This window comes from Nematolebias whitei, chromosome 16 (assembly GCF_014905685.2).
Source record: "Nematolebias whitei isolate Nwh7 chromosome 16, NemWhi1, whole genome shotgun sequence".
Lineage (NCBI taxonomy): Eukaryota > Metazoa > Chordata > Actinopteri > Cyprinodontiformes > Rivulidae > Nematolebias > Nematolebias whitei.
The window spans coordinates 21,614,292-21,628,903 of record NC_056513.1 but is presented as its reverse complement, the minus strand read 5'-3'; the positions used below and the strand labels follow the sequence as shown (position 1 = coordinate 21,628,903).

General features: G+C 39.3%; 1 protein-coding gene across 2 annotated transcripts in view; it reads left to right on the top strand.

The window, feature by feature from the left end:
• ift27 (intraflagellar transport 27 homolog (Chlamydomonas)) overlaps nucleotides 1–14,359 on the top strand; it is a 41,332-nt gene extending 26,973 nt beyond the window's left edge. For both annotated transcript variants that reach the window (XM_037689790.1, XM_037689789.1), the window contains exons 3-7: nucleotides 2,955–3,014; nucleotides 7,080–7,139; nucleotides 7,363–7,480; nucleotides 13,833–13,942; nucleotides 14,146–14,359. In XM_037689790.1, the coding sequence (XP_037545718.1) occupies nucleotides 2,955–3,014; nucleotides 7,080–7,139; nucleotides 7,363–7,480; nucleotides 13,833–13,942; nucleotides 14,146–14,250 (453 nt within the window). In that variant the 3' untranslated portion in view covers nucleotides 14,251–14,359. The remainder of the gene's footprint in view (nucleotides 1–2,954; nucleotides 3,015–7,079; nucleotides 7,140–7,362; nucleotides 7,481–13,832; nucleotides 13,943–14,145) is intronic.
• Nucleotides 14,360–14,612: the final 253 nt, after the last annotated feature.

Here is a 14,612-nt window from a genome sequence, read left to right as displayed (position 1 = left end):
GTGTGTGTGTGTGTGTGTGTGTGTGTGTGTGTGTGTGTGTGTGGGTGAGCGTATCACCAAATGCTTGTTATGAACTGTGACTGTGTATAAATGAGCTAAATGCTGATCTGAAGTTTGTGTATGTTTCCCAGAAGCACTGAGTATAAAAAGTGTGTGTGTGTATGTTTGTACAATTTCAGTCTCTAACATTTGATACACTTAGTTAACTATGAGGTTTCGAGTTCAGACCAATTTAGAGCTAGATGCTGATATGAAAACAACAAACTTACCTCCCCAAGGTCACAACTTATCTCAAATCAATGACTTCACAGAGAGAAACGAAGTGTAACTATCTCTACTCGGCCTCTTTACTTCTCCTGTATACTATGATGCATCTGTAACAAGAGCAAAGATAAATCCATATTTAGCTAGAAGTCTACTGCCTGTTTTTTTTCTCCATACTTTCTTTAATCATCGGTTCCCTTTTTACCTGCTTTTTTGTCTGTTTCTGCTGCATCTTGCTTAATTTTTGTATTTATTTTTTCCCCCTATCATGGAGCAAAGAAGGGCAATTGAAAATACCTTCCGTCCATCCATGCATGTTGTGAGCATGACAGCTTGAAAAATAAGTGAGATACCGTCTTCCATTTTGGAGTTTGGCTGCATCTAGGCACAAGATAGTTCATCATCAAAAATGGGGTTGCCACGTCAAAATCCAAGATGGCCACCACCATACATATACCAGGTATATGTTAATGGACTACCACTATTATTTGAGGAACGCTATGCTTTCTAGATTTTATATTGCTTAAAAGTATAGTTTACTCAAATGACTGGGGTGGCCGAAGATTAATTTATGGTGGCCAAGACCACCACTGGCCACCCCTTAGCTCCGCCATTGCACCTGGTGGATAAATTTGCTCCCTCCACTCATTACGATCCATCACTCTGCGCTGGGTCACAAAAGCAGAAAAAAAACAAAAAACCCTCCTATTGTTACTCTACAGGTACATATAAAAAAATTGGAACATCATGAAAAAGTTCACTTTCTTTTGTCAGTCATTTCATAATGTGAAATCTATTCCATAGATTCATTACACAGAGTGAAATATTTCAAGCCTTTATTTTTTTGTAATTTTGATTATTAAGGCTTACAAATAATGAAAAACCAAAACTCAGTGTCTCAGAAAATTAGAATATTCCTTAGCCAGCTGTATCTTTGTCAGTGTGGGCAGGAGCCGAGTCCTGCTGGAAAATGGAATAAAGCATCTTCAAAAAGCTCGTCAGCAAATGGAAGCATGAAGAGAGCTCTAAAATCTCCTGGAAGATGCCACATTGATCGTGGACTTCAGAAAACACAGTGGACCAGCACCTGCAGAGGACGGTACCCCAAATCCTCACTGACTGTGGAAACTTCATACTGGACTTCAAGCAACGTGGATTCTGGGCCTCTCCACTCTTCCTCCAGACTCTGGGACCTCGATTTTTAAATCACATGCAAAATTTACTTTAATCTGAAAAGAGGACATTTGACCACTGAGCAACGGTCCAGTCTGCCTGCTTGCCTGTCTGTCTGTCTGTCTGTCTACAAAAAAATAAAAAATAAATTTCTGCAATTTGTGAATAATTTTTAGTAGTTTTTTTTTTTAGATTTCAGGGTTACTTGCACACTGTATATATATATAATTTGATCTAAATGACTGATGACACTGGAACACTACTTTTAATATATTATTTTCTATTACACTAATTTACAATAAAAGTTACTGTTTCTGTCTTCAGCTTGGTTCTGTTTCTTTAAACTTGAGAAAAGATTGTATCTTGTCCTGAGTCTGGTTCTGCTGGAGGTTTCTTCCTGTTTCAGGGAGTTTTTCCTTTCCACTGGTGTCTTTGTGCTAGCTCAGGATGGGAGACTGCAATGAAATGAAGACTCAACGCAATCTACCGGCTTCCTTTAGATAGATAACTTTACTAATTGGCATTTATAAAGTATGTGAATGTTTTTGTTTAGTGCCCTGAGATGACTTCTCTTGTGACTTGGCGCTATATAAATAACTGAATTGTACACAGTTTTGTTCCACCACATGTACCACATGAGATGCGAATGACAATAAAGAAAACCTTGACCTTGAATTGAATATACAAGAAATGTGTCATTTCAGTATCTGTTTTCAGATATAAATGATTAATTTAACTGTTAACCCAATGCATTTATCAGGTTAATGATTTTCTTGACTGGTTGCCTTTTTAAAATATTATGCTTCTGAAATATATCTATGTTCTAAACAGAATGAGTTACTTCTCTGTGTAATTATTGCTTTTTTCATTAAGTCAAATCTTAACACAGTGATGCTGTATTGTATCTACACTTTTTGATGGTAAAAATGACAGAAGTGAATACAGTTTGTGGGCAGTGCCACATGTGACAAATCTACCAGACTGTCAAGAACCAAACTACTGTATCAGCTTGAAGCAACTGTCACATTTAGATTTACGTAACCCTTCACTCTTAGGTTTTTCATTAAATGAGGATGAGGAGTTTCACCTTGTCCTTCCACTGCAGTGCTATTAAACACAGAGCTGGTTGTCTTCTCCCTGTGCATTTATCCTTATTGCGACAATAAGATTAAAGTAATGGAGAGGCCACATAAAAGGTCTAAAAGGAATTTGAACATCACGGCTGGGAATCTGCATTCAAGGCAAGCCAAGCTGCAAATTAGTTATGTTTTAGTTTTTACATTAACCATAAATCACAACAGACAGTGTGCTGCGATACTGACTGCAGAAACTCACAGACTCTGCTGTTCTCCTCTCGTCTCTTCTTTTAGTATCCTCACAAAAGAAAGTTGAACCAATTAAATGTGTTTAGACAGACGAACTCATAACGTGACATCAAGGCAAAACACTTTATACTGTTTAGCATTTCATTACAAAATTGCTTTCTAATTTACGTCTTTCTAATTTTTGCTCCTCAGACAACAGGAGTGGAGCTGATGATGAAGTCTGTGAACATCCCAGAGACCAGTGACACAGTGGTAAGCTATTCAAAGTCTGTTACTTCTTTAGATTTTGCTGCATTTTTGTATAAATACATGTGACCAGAGTATTCATTGAATATTCAAATGTATTTTTCTAGGAATGTACTTAAACTAGCCAAAATTTAGACCCTTCTTGGTGATAATAAAACACTCAACAATGTTTAAAACCTGTTGTCAAGGGCAGTTTGAATATTCAGTTCAAAATAATCACTGTGACTGCTGCTTTTCGTGGCATATTTTTTTCATTCGATCTTTATTTATACAGGTTAATCCCATTGAGCCTCGGGGACTTATTTACAGAGCTTCAGATCTTTTTGCAAGATATTCCAGGAAACAGGAGCGGAGTAGGAGAAGGCCCTTTGGCCAAGTTCAGGCCTCATTGAGGGAACACTGCATGTAATAATGTCCTGAGAGCGCACGCTGTAGCTGCACTCACGCAGAGACATGTAGGAGGAGATGTATGAAGGCAGCAGACCAAGAAGTGATTTAAAGATGAAAATGTACCAGTGAGAGAGTCTGTGAAGTTAATGACCAGTTAACCAGTGAATACAGGGTGTAATGGTGGGTACGGTAGTTACAGCCAGTTATGAATCTTTGTGCACCGTGATAGACAGCATCCAGCATCTGCAGGGTACTTGTAGGAGCGATCTTGTAAATAAAGTCACCGTAATCAATGGAGGGAAGGAAAGTCACAGTTACAAGGCATTTCCTAGCTTTCAGGGTTCGACAGGATCTACAGTATTTCTGAAAAAGAAAACCAGTTTAACTTTCAGTTTCCTTATTAGGTTTTCCAAGTGAAGCTTAAAAGAGAGATGCGAGTCGACCAAGATACCAAGATATAGGATTTATAGCAATCGACAAACTCATTAGGGACACCATTTGAGGATAAAGTTTGAGGAAGAACTGCTGGAACTGACTTCCCATTTGAAAAAAGCATCCCTTTGGTTTTATCAGTATTTAGAACATGTTTGAGACTAAGTAAATCCATATTATATTATATTATATTATATATTAAAGTGTTCAAAAACGCCAATGAGTACGGTAATATGATTTAACTTTAATCAACTCAAAAATTGACACTGTTAATGAGCTTATGTGCATACGCTGTTGTATCTACAGTACTTAATACCCAGGCTGAAGTATATTAATCAAACTTGAGTTTACAGAACACAATTTTGCGTAGTAGGTTATTTTAGAGTTGCACAAGTAAAAAATCATAAAATATATATATTTCTCTATTTTTTATTATTTAAAAAGGGGATGCTTTTGAACTAGCACAAGAAGTGCTTTGGTGGACAAGTGGTGTGAATGGCCACCAAAGAGTTGAGGGTAAGTTAAAGGCAACATAAGGGGAATTTCTTACATTGTATATGTAACGATTGTGGCTGTACCCAGATACAAGGACTGAAGTGAACAGATACCAAGACTCGAAATCAGTTTACAATGTTTATTTACAAAGTGGACAATAGTCAAAAGTGCCAGGAGGGGAACTGGAACCCTGGAGAGCAAGGAGATAGTTAACTGTCTGTCAGCAGGGGGTGATAATGTAATTGCTGTTCTTTCCTTACGGTGAGTATAGAAGTCAGTTATGGGGAGAGCTGACCCAATGGTTCCGTGGTGAAGATGGTGTGCGTCGGAATAAGGTTCCAGGGGATTGACAGGAAAGTGGTAGGAAGGCATGGAGGAAGCTGAGGAGGCACAGGAGAGCTCGAGATCCACAAAGCGATATCTGTGGGACAGGAGTACATCATGGTTTAGGCTCTGGAAACACAAAGAGAATAACAGCTTGTTATTATTTAGTTTCATTCACAAATAACTGGCTTGAACAGAACTACCGTTGGGAGGTAATGCTCCAGCGTCTGCTGAATGCCCTCTGCAACCTTTCTGCTCCTCTTGCATGTCGAGCTGATGAGCCACAAGTGTCGCCATAGCAACCAAACTCGCTTGAAAGATTTGGCAATTTTATACCAGATAAAATGATTAAGGCTATGGTGCAATTTCTTTTTCTGGCTTTAATCTCAGAATTGTGACTTTCTTCTGAGAATTCTAAGACAAAAGTCAAAATTCAGATTTTTCTGAATTTTCTTAATTCTGAGATTGAAGTCAGAATTCTGGCTTTAATCTAAGGATTCTGAGGGGAAAAAAAAACCCTCAGAATTTAAGAGAAAACCAACTTTTTTTAAAACATCAAGGTCGTAAATGTTGTGGGAAAAATAATTCCCTCATCAATTGGTTAAAGACTTCAGGGAATTTATTAGTTAAAAAACATCTTGAGAGCAAGAGAGAGCAGTCAAGAGTCAGATGCTCTGAGCCTGCATCCCGAGTGATCTAACCTAACAGAGGTTTTCTATCTATCTTTATAGAAAACCCTGGACATGACCAGTTCCCTCAGATCCACTGACCAATTCAGACCCAATATCCTTAATTACAACCTAACAAAACATCCTCACTAGAAAATCACAGTACAATCTCACAACATGATCGGGAAAAACATGTTTACTGATCTGTGCCACAGCACCTATCCCCAGAACAGCAAAAATAATAGAATAACATAACTTCTGAACTCTTTAAACTACTGTCTTGTATTCTGCACAGTCATACTAAAACTATTACATGATATATGTATAATATTTATGTCAAACTGTTTTAAGAAACAGATATATCAGAAAACAGATTTAAAAGATATATTTTCCATGACACTAATCCTCTTCCACACCTTCCTGACACAACCTGGGCTCAAACTCGCAGCCTCAGGATTATAAGACGTGGCAATGACCACTAAGCTACTGCAACCCTGCAAACCAACAGAAAGGAAAATAAAAAGTTTTAATGGTAACACTTTACAATAAGGTACACAAAATTTGATACTAGAGAACACTCCAGGAACGAATCAGGAACAAATCAGGAGTTAATAGGTAGCTAACCAGTACTTACTGGGGAACACACAGCCCAGCCTTATTAGAGAACTACTGGTTAGTTACCTGTGAAATGAAGAGGAACTAATCAGGAACTAATGGGTAGTTAACATGGAAACCAAAGAGAAACAAATCAGGAGCTAATGAGTAGTTAACCAATACTTACTGGGGAACACACAGCCAAGTCTTATTAAGGGACTACTTGTTAGTTACCTTGTAAATGAAGAGGAACTAATCAATAACTAATGGGTAGTTACCAAGGAAACTAAAGACGAATGAATCAGGAGCTAATGGGTAATAAAATCAGTAATCACTAGGAAACAAGTTTTTGACAGTTATGAACCATGACCTCACTGGTGCAGGGTTTATTCAGAACCCACATGGGAAATTTCTCCACTGTTTCTGTGGTAACAAACCAGTCATCCCCCAATAAAGCTTGGCTCTGTGTTCCCCAGTAAATTCTGGTTAACTACCCATTAGCTCCTGATTCGTTCCTCTTTGGTTTCCTTGGTAACTGCCCATTAGTTCTTCATTAGTTCCTCTTCATTTACAAGGTAACTAACCAGTAGTCTATTAATAAGACTTGGTTGTGTGTTCCCCAGAAAGTATTGGTTAACTACCCATTAACTCCTGATTTGTTCCTTAGGTGTTCCCTAGTAGTTAAGCAAATTTTGTGTACCTTATAAGTGTTACCATTTTATTAGTGCAGAAATTACTGCTTTTCAATTTATTAACCTTTATTTAACCAGGCAAATCCCTGTGGATTGTTTGGATTAACTGTGTACTTTTCGAACTAAAAATGCCTGATATGTTGCGTTATAAATGTGTAAAATTACAAAGAATTTACAGACTATAAAACACTTTTAATTTAAAACCTGTAGGTCTGTCTGATGAATATCTACTTGCACTTAAAGCTTTAATTTAAATCTCTATATCACTGGGGCTGAATGCTGAGAATTAGAAACTATCACTCACCGTGAAAGGTTTTCACAGGCATGCACACAACTGTTAGTTTCTTGTTTGTATATAGCAGAATTGTTGGAGAAGATTAATGCTCTTGCTGGAGAGGAAAGGGAATTTAAATTGGGTAGTTTGACTGAATCTCTATTGTTAAAACTCTTGTCTTGCTTTTTGTGTTTTTCTTTAGGAAGTCTACATCGTAGACACTCCAGGCAAGGAGACATTAGTGTATGGCTGTGAGAAAATGGTTAGATTTTGCTTTTGAATTTTATTTTCATTTACATGAAACTAGTAAAAAAAAAAACTTTCCATCAAAGTTACACAGCTCCTGATGTAAAAATACAAGAGATTTCTAATTGTTTTTGTGAAACAATAGTTGAAACAAAGCTAATTTAATACCAGAGAGACATATTTCCCATTTTCTTCCCTTTTCAAAAACTCACTGCCTCCCATCAACATCTCTTCTACAGTGGGGTGAGCCATCCTTGTTGTGCCTGGTGTTTGATTTGACCAACGAGCAGTCTTTTGTCAACTGTGGGGGTTGGATGGAGAGAGCCCGTGCACATTGCCAAGGTCTCCATGTTCCAGGTAAAAATCCTTAAAGGACAAAAACATTAAATACCAACACACAAAAAATATTGAGAAATCATGGTTTAGATAAATGAAAAACATAATAGCTTGCTCACAAGTTAATTAAAAAATGCATTCATGGGCTCATCCTGAAGCTCTGAAAAAAGCAGTGGGGCTGTAGTTTAGTCCATTTATCTTTTTACCTGATTTGTATGCAGCTTCACAGGGAAGCTTGTGCCTCAGCGGTCAATGTGCAAGATGCAGGACAAGTCACAAGTCCATCAGAGCCACAAAAAGACGAACAAAATGGACAACCAATCACATCTAGTGTTCTCCATTAACCCAACATGCATGTTTTTGGTTTGAGAAGAAAAAGGACAGAGCACCCAGATAACACCCTTGCATGTATCTTTATTATAGTAAAAACCTCTTTCTGTACTTTCTCAAATACATCATTTATGTAAAGAAATTTTCGGAACTTCCACTTGCTGTCTTTCTCACTGTTAATCTGAAACTTTTTAAAAGTTGTTGGTTCAACATTTTGGATCTTGCTTGTTTAAACCAAACAAAAATCAGTCTTACAAATGAATTTGAACTTTGTATGGGGTCACTTGACCTTGGCATCGCTGTGTTGCCTAAAGAGAAATGCTGTACAAGCTTCTCCGCATTATTGACAACACTACACACTCTTTACACAGCTTATTGATTGACGATGGGCTTTCTTTCCTTCGCACTGCATGCTGGGAGTCGGTGGTGGCGTGTGGTGAGAGTGCCTTTCAAACTTATTTCTACTGTTTCTCCTACAGAGAAGTAGTTTTTGTATGTTTGTTTATGCATTTATCTCGTTTGTGTGTCTTTGAGATTGACGTCCACTCGGCGGACCGTGTGGTAGCAGGGATGGCGTCCTCGGAGATGTCATCCCTGTCACTGGGTCATGAGGGTGGTACTGCAGCCCAACACCACAGTGGAGCAGGTGCTGCTGTCCATCGGAGAGCAGGTTGGGCACATTAACATCGCCTGTATCTCCTGAATAAATAAGTGTGGGGTTGTTTTTTTATGAAGCTATAAGCGTTTGTGACTGAACTTATACAGAATGGAGTTACACTTAATGGGTTTTTGACGGTTTTGCCTCTGGCATTGCCTTCCACCCAGATCACTGTGTCCGAGGTCCCTTTGTTTGTTCCTAATGAGGCTCTGGAGCAGGAGCTGAGGCGCTTTGGGAGTATGGCGAGTGGATTCTGGGCAATGAGTCTGAGGTGTAGGGATGCTAAGCTGAAACATGTTCAATCATTGTGCAGACAGATGTTAAGGTTTGAGTTTTCCTTTTGGGTAAAGCACATAGATGGGTCTTATATGGTGTATGCTAGCTCAGGCAGCATGAAGTGTTTTGAATGTGAAGATGTGGATCATAAACAAGTTGCTTGGCCCCACCATCAGCTGGCGGCTGTGAATAATTCGGCTGCTGAGCCGAGGAGGGGCGAGAGCAGTGATAGAAACATGCCTTGTGAAGCAGCCCCTCCTGTAATCATTGAGACTGATTCTGTGAGAGGTTCTGCCCAGGCTGTAGACGCCAAGGCTGCTCACAGCTCTGCAGTGCCCACTGACAGTTTTATGGCCACTGAGGCTGATAAAAGAATTAATAGTGCTTTTGAATTGGTGTGTGAGCTCAGTAGCTCAGTAGCTCCAGTCTTTAATGTCTCCACAGCTGAAATGGTGAGTGTAGAGGGTGTGTCTGAGGTAGCTGGTAGATCAACATGTAATGCTGCCACCAATTGTGCAGTCTTAAATGTTGTTCTTGAACCTTTTCTTAAAGCAAGGGGGCAATAATAAGAATGCTGAGCCGTCTGAACAAGATGAGGTTTCTAAGCTGAGCAGTGTGGAGATGGAGGTGCAGATGACAAGGTCTGATGATCAGACTGATAACATTGCTGAATGGATGGCTATGAAACTGATTCTGGCTGTATCTCTGTGGCTGGCAGTGTTTCTAGCACTGAGAACCAACGCTCTCTGGAAGAGATTAATGAGTTACTGGATGACACTTATGGTCAGTCATTTGACATCAAATAATATTTTCCTCAAATTTATTAAGACTGTCTTTATGCTTCAGAAATCTGTAAACTTAGACTTATTAGATTAAAAAAAAAAGAAGTTACCACCTTAAAAATCATGTCACATCACTGAGGACAAATTTAAGAGCATCTCGATCACAAGTGACAAAGAAAATTAACCTCTCAAGATAACTGCCATCTTCTAACTTTGGTATTTTTTTGTCTGCTCCTTATCTCTCCTGACACAAAGAGTTTAAGGGTGGCCTCTCTAAACTTAAATGGGGGAAGAGATGCACATAATAGAACTTTTACATCTGAAAATATTAAACAAAAAACGTTGGATGTAGTATTTTTTTTGCAAGAAACGGTGTTAATGTAAATGAAATAGACTGGGGTTTATGGTGTAGGTGGTGGTGGTAGGTGGGGGGGGGGGGGGTGCAATATGTCCTCAGTCATAGGACAAATTCTAGTGCAGGGTTGCCATAGTTTTTTCTTCAGAGATAAACATACATGTTATCTCAAGTACAGCGATTGTGAAGGGCAAGTTTTTATAGATGAAAACTCAAACTGAAGGTTTTTCATGTCATTATTATTTATGCTCCCAACCAGGGCTTAGAAAGGGAAGGTGTTTTTAAGAATAAAAAAGGTTAAATCGTGTCATCTTGACCATTTTTTTTAAGTGAGAAAAGTTTTGTCCCCCATCCAGAGGACTACGGTTTGCCAACCAGATCTGTCTGCTGTGTCTCAAACCAACCTCCTGTTGGAATCTCAAAAGTAGGCTTTTAACTAGAGATGCACCGATCCGATACCAATATCTGTATCATTCCCAATATCGAAAAAGCTTCTGGATCGGGTATCGGTGACAATGTGACCGATCCATGGCTGGGCAGATCTATTCACTCTAATTCTATGCTTTGTGTTCTGAGTGACGTCATGCGCTAGCGAACTCACCCCACAGATTGTTTTCAAAATGGAGCGAGCGAAAGGATCAGCCATCTGGAACTATTTCACACTACCTCAGCCAACACATTCGACAGCTGCGTGCAATACGTGCACAGCAACGGTTCCAGGGGGTGTCACTAAAACTTCCAGTTATAACACTACCAACTTAATCAAGCATCTCCAGAGATTTCACCTGAAAGAGCACGCTGAGTTTGTTGAACGGAATTCGGCACTGTTTTTCTGTATCAGATCGGTATCGGCCGATACAAACCCTCATATATCGGTATCGGAAGTGGAAAAAGTGGATTGTGCATCCTTACTTTTAACACGTGCAAAACACACCCATCCAAAACAGTCAGTTATCATGTACAACAATCAAAACATTTTAGACCAGATGGACAACTTGCTACTCACAGAAACTGCCTGAGGACAATCAAGGCCAAAGTGGCAAAAGGGTTGTAAGCTCAATCATCCATGTAGATCACAGCAAAAAAGGTTAAATCGTGTCATCTGCACCAGTTTCTTTAAGTGAGAAACGATTCATCCCCATCCAGAGGACTTCCTCAGTCTGTGGCCTGCCAACCAGATCTGTCCCATAGGTCGCCTTCACTGCTGTGCTTCAAGCCAGCCTCCTGTTAGAATCTCAGAAGTAGGCTGTTTTTAAGACTTTGGATAAAAAAATTAAAAAGCATTGATTGTGGGGAAACTATTATTTTAGGTGGTGATTGGAATTTGGTGAATAGGATTGCTGCACTGACTTTAAGGGTGCATTCACACTAGCCCCGTTTAGTCCACTTTAATCGAACTCTAGCTCGTTTTCCTTGAAAGTCCAGTTCGTTTAGGGAGGTGTGAACGCGCCATCGAAGTCTGTCACGGAACAAAAAGGCGAACTCTGGCCCGGGCTAAAACCTAGGTCTCGGTCCGGTAGAATCGAACTCCAGCGCGGTTCGAGTGCAGTGTGAATGTAAACAGACCGGACCCCGCTCCTCAGGGTAAACAAACACGCATTGCTCTTACCTTATATGGAGCCGTAAGCTGCCTTGTGTGGAACAACAATATTCTCCATGGTCTTCTGTCTCATCTTCTGCTCATGCTAAGTCCATTTATGAAAAATGACAAAATATAACTCCTAAAACTGCTAAAACTTGATGCCACTTCATTTTTATTTTTATTTACAGAAGAAGAAGAAGACGTGTCTTCAGAGGTTTTTGTGTCGTTTCTTTCAGTAGTTCTTGGTGCAGCGCCCTGTAGTATGACATATCCTGAGATATATTCATACATTAAACGGGTTCTTCATTTTTCTGGACTGTATAACATACGTGCATTGAACTTAATAAAATGTAACGTGAGACGTTATTTATCTTTGACCCATCAAAATGAATGTGGTCATTTATTTACAGAATCAAAGTTTAACATCAAACATTTACATTAATTTGGCAAATTGAAAAATAACAACATAATTAATCAGCTTTACAGGTAGTGAGTAACAATACGGCGATTGTTTCACTTTTCAGCAGAACAGCAGACATCAATCCACACGGCGGTGGATGGGCACTTTACACAGACATTTCTAAAATATCTGGAATGATTTCTACTTGATAGAAGAATTTTTAAAGATGGAAAGATGAAGTTTAGTGGGAGTGAAAGATGGATGAGGGAGAATGTGGTGTGTATGAGTGAAAAGTGTTGACAGGACGACACCCTCCATCCGACCCAGCTTTCCTCGGTACGCTCAGTAGTGGACTAGACTCATTTACCTCTCTGACGATGAATCAGAAGAAGAGGAGCTCCAGTTAACGCTACCTTTCAGCGTCTCCGTAGGATGGCAGAGATACATCCGGAGTGGTGACGGGACTTCGTCAACAACAGTTCACCTCACCGGGTGGACTTTACATGAGTGGGGTTCTTCAGAAGTTCCACTCAGAGGTGGAAGATGTTATAATCCAAACTCGGAAGAGCCTTATCATGGCTGGACTTCTGTTCTCCCAAACGACTGGAGCTGCAAACTCTCCAGCCCGACTCCAACGGCAACTGCGACCCAACAGCAACTCACAGAACAGCCACCTCACAGCACTGCGATCATCTGAGCACTCGGCTTCACAGAACTGGGAGAACTAGGAAGTACCGACATTTTAAAGGGCTCTATTCCCGGTTCATTTGAGAGTTTCTGATTGGTCAATATCAACCAGACAGGGGTGTGTTTTGTGATGTAAGGTGTTATGGAAAGTCAGAAACCAACAAGAATGTTATTGGAACAGATTGAAAATGTTCCCCAGACAGGCGAGAGAAATGTTTGGGCGAGTTTGGAGAAACAGGTGCCAACTTCTCTGTTTACGTCTGAGAGGATTTAAAAACAAGACAGTTGTTCCAACACTTGTCTGCTTCAACTCCTGGCCTTGGAAAACGTACACTGCTCATTCAAAGACAGAAATCAGAAAATGCATAATTACTCTGTAACAGGCCTTAACATGAATTCTACTTTGCATAAGCAACTAAAAAAATCATTGTTACTGTTTTACAGTTAATAAAATTGATTAGTTCACTGTAACATCTAAAATGTTTGAACTAAAACACTTTGATTATCAAACATTTGTAAAACATGTAATGATAATAGAAAAGAGAGTGTTCTTTCACTTGAATTTTCAAGAAAGAAAGTCTCAGGATGGGTGAACCTGTATTTCTGGATTCAAATCAATGAAATGACAGTTTCTGTCCCACAAGGTTCTTAAGGTCAAGGGTTTTGACCTTAGGCTTAGTTTTGACATCAGGTCAAGTTCACTACAGCCCCCACAGGCGAGCGGGCGACTAGGTCGGTTCAACAGGTTGACTCCACTGCACAGTGCAGTGTGAATGCAAACTCACCAGCTCAAATGTAAACAAAAGGTCATGAATATTGGTCCCTAACTGAACCGAGTCTACCGGACTATCTAGTGTGAAAACGACCTAAGTTAAATAGGACTGGAGAAGACCCATCTTTGATCATCACTTCTTCTGTCTAAAATGCTGAATAAAATGGGTTTGGTAGATGCTTGGAAAATGAAAAACTCTTCAAGCAGACAATATACCTCTTGACACTGAAGTTGGTTCTGCAAGGTTAGACAGGTTTTGTGTTTCTGTTTCCTTCATCACTCGTGTTTTAAATTGTCAGATTTTTCCTGTTGCTTTTTCAGATTATCATCTAATTTCTACAGAAATTACTTTTATCTGCTGTACTCTGCTTCCTGTGCAACACGTCTCCACTGTGGAGCTGTTCAGATATTTCAGTAGCTGACATGACACCAAGTCTGAAAAACAGAGTTGTATGTTGAGATGAAAACAATGTATTTTATGTTTTTTGACATTTGTGTTCAGGTTGCCACGTGCATGTGTTTGCTTTCTAGGTGTGCTTGTAGGTAACAAGTCAGATCTGTCTGCTAGAAGAGAAGTACAGACATCTGTGGCCCAAGAATGGGCTCAGAGCCAGGGACTGGAATATCATGAGACATCAGCTGTGAGTGTAGCAGAAAACATACTTTGTGCTCATATGATGAATTTTAATAGTTCCCACATTTTATTGGTGAACCCTTAGTGACTATTAAAACTACATTATGATACCTTTTCCTGTGTATCAGTATCCTCTAATACAAAAGTTAACGCAGCAGTGACATTTCTTTGCAGTAATAACTGATTGTGTTTTCTTGTTGTATTTTTCAGAAAGAGATGGAAAACTGTGATGCACCGCTCCTCAGTTTGGCCAGAGCCTTTCACTCTCTCTACCAAGAACATCGTGAGAACATCCAAAATCTTAGTCCAGGCTAGACCCTTTTCAGTTTGCACTCAGTTAAAAACATTAGGCTTCTATTCAAGGAATTCATTTGGCAGTGGTTTATTGAAACAAAAGTTAATACTATGCACTCACAAAAAAAAAAAAAAACACACGTTTTTATACTGTATACGATGCTCATCTTGTTAAAAGTATTTTGAAGACTACTAATAAAAACATTTTTTATGCTAATCATACTGTTTTTCCTTTGTTTTCATCTCTTTGCACAGATAATGTGATTTATTTTCACACTGATAATAATTACCAAAACGACAGCTCATTTAGTAGGAAACAGTTTATTGCTTCTTCTCCTTCCCTCTGGTTACCTCTCGTCAATTATCCATGTGCTTTTGATTAT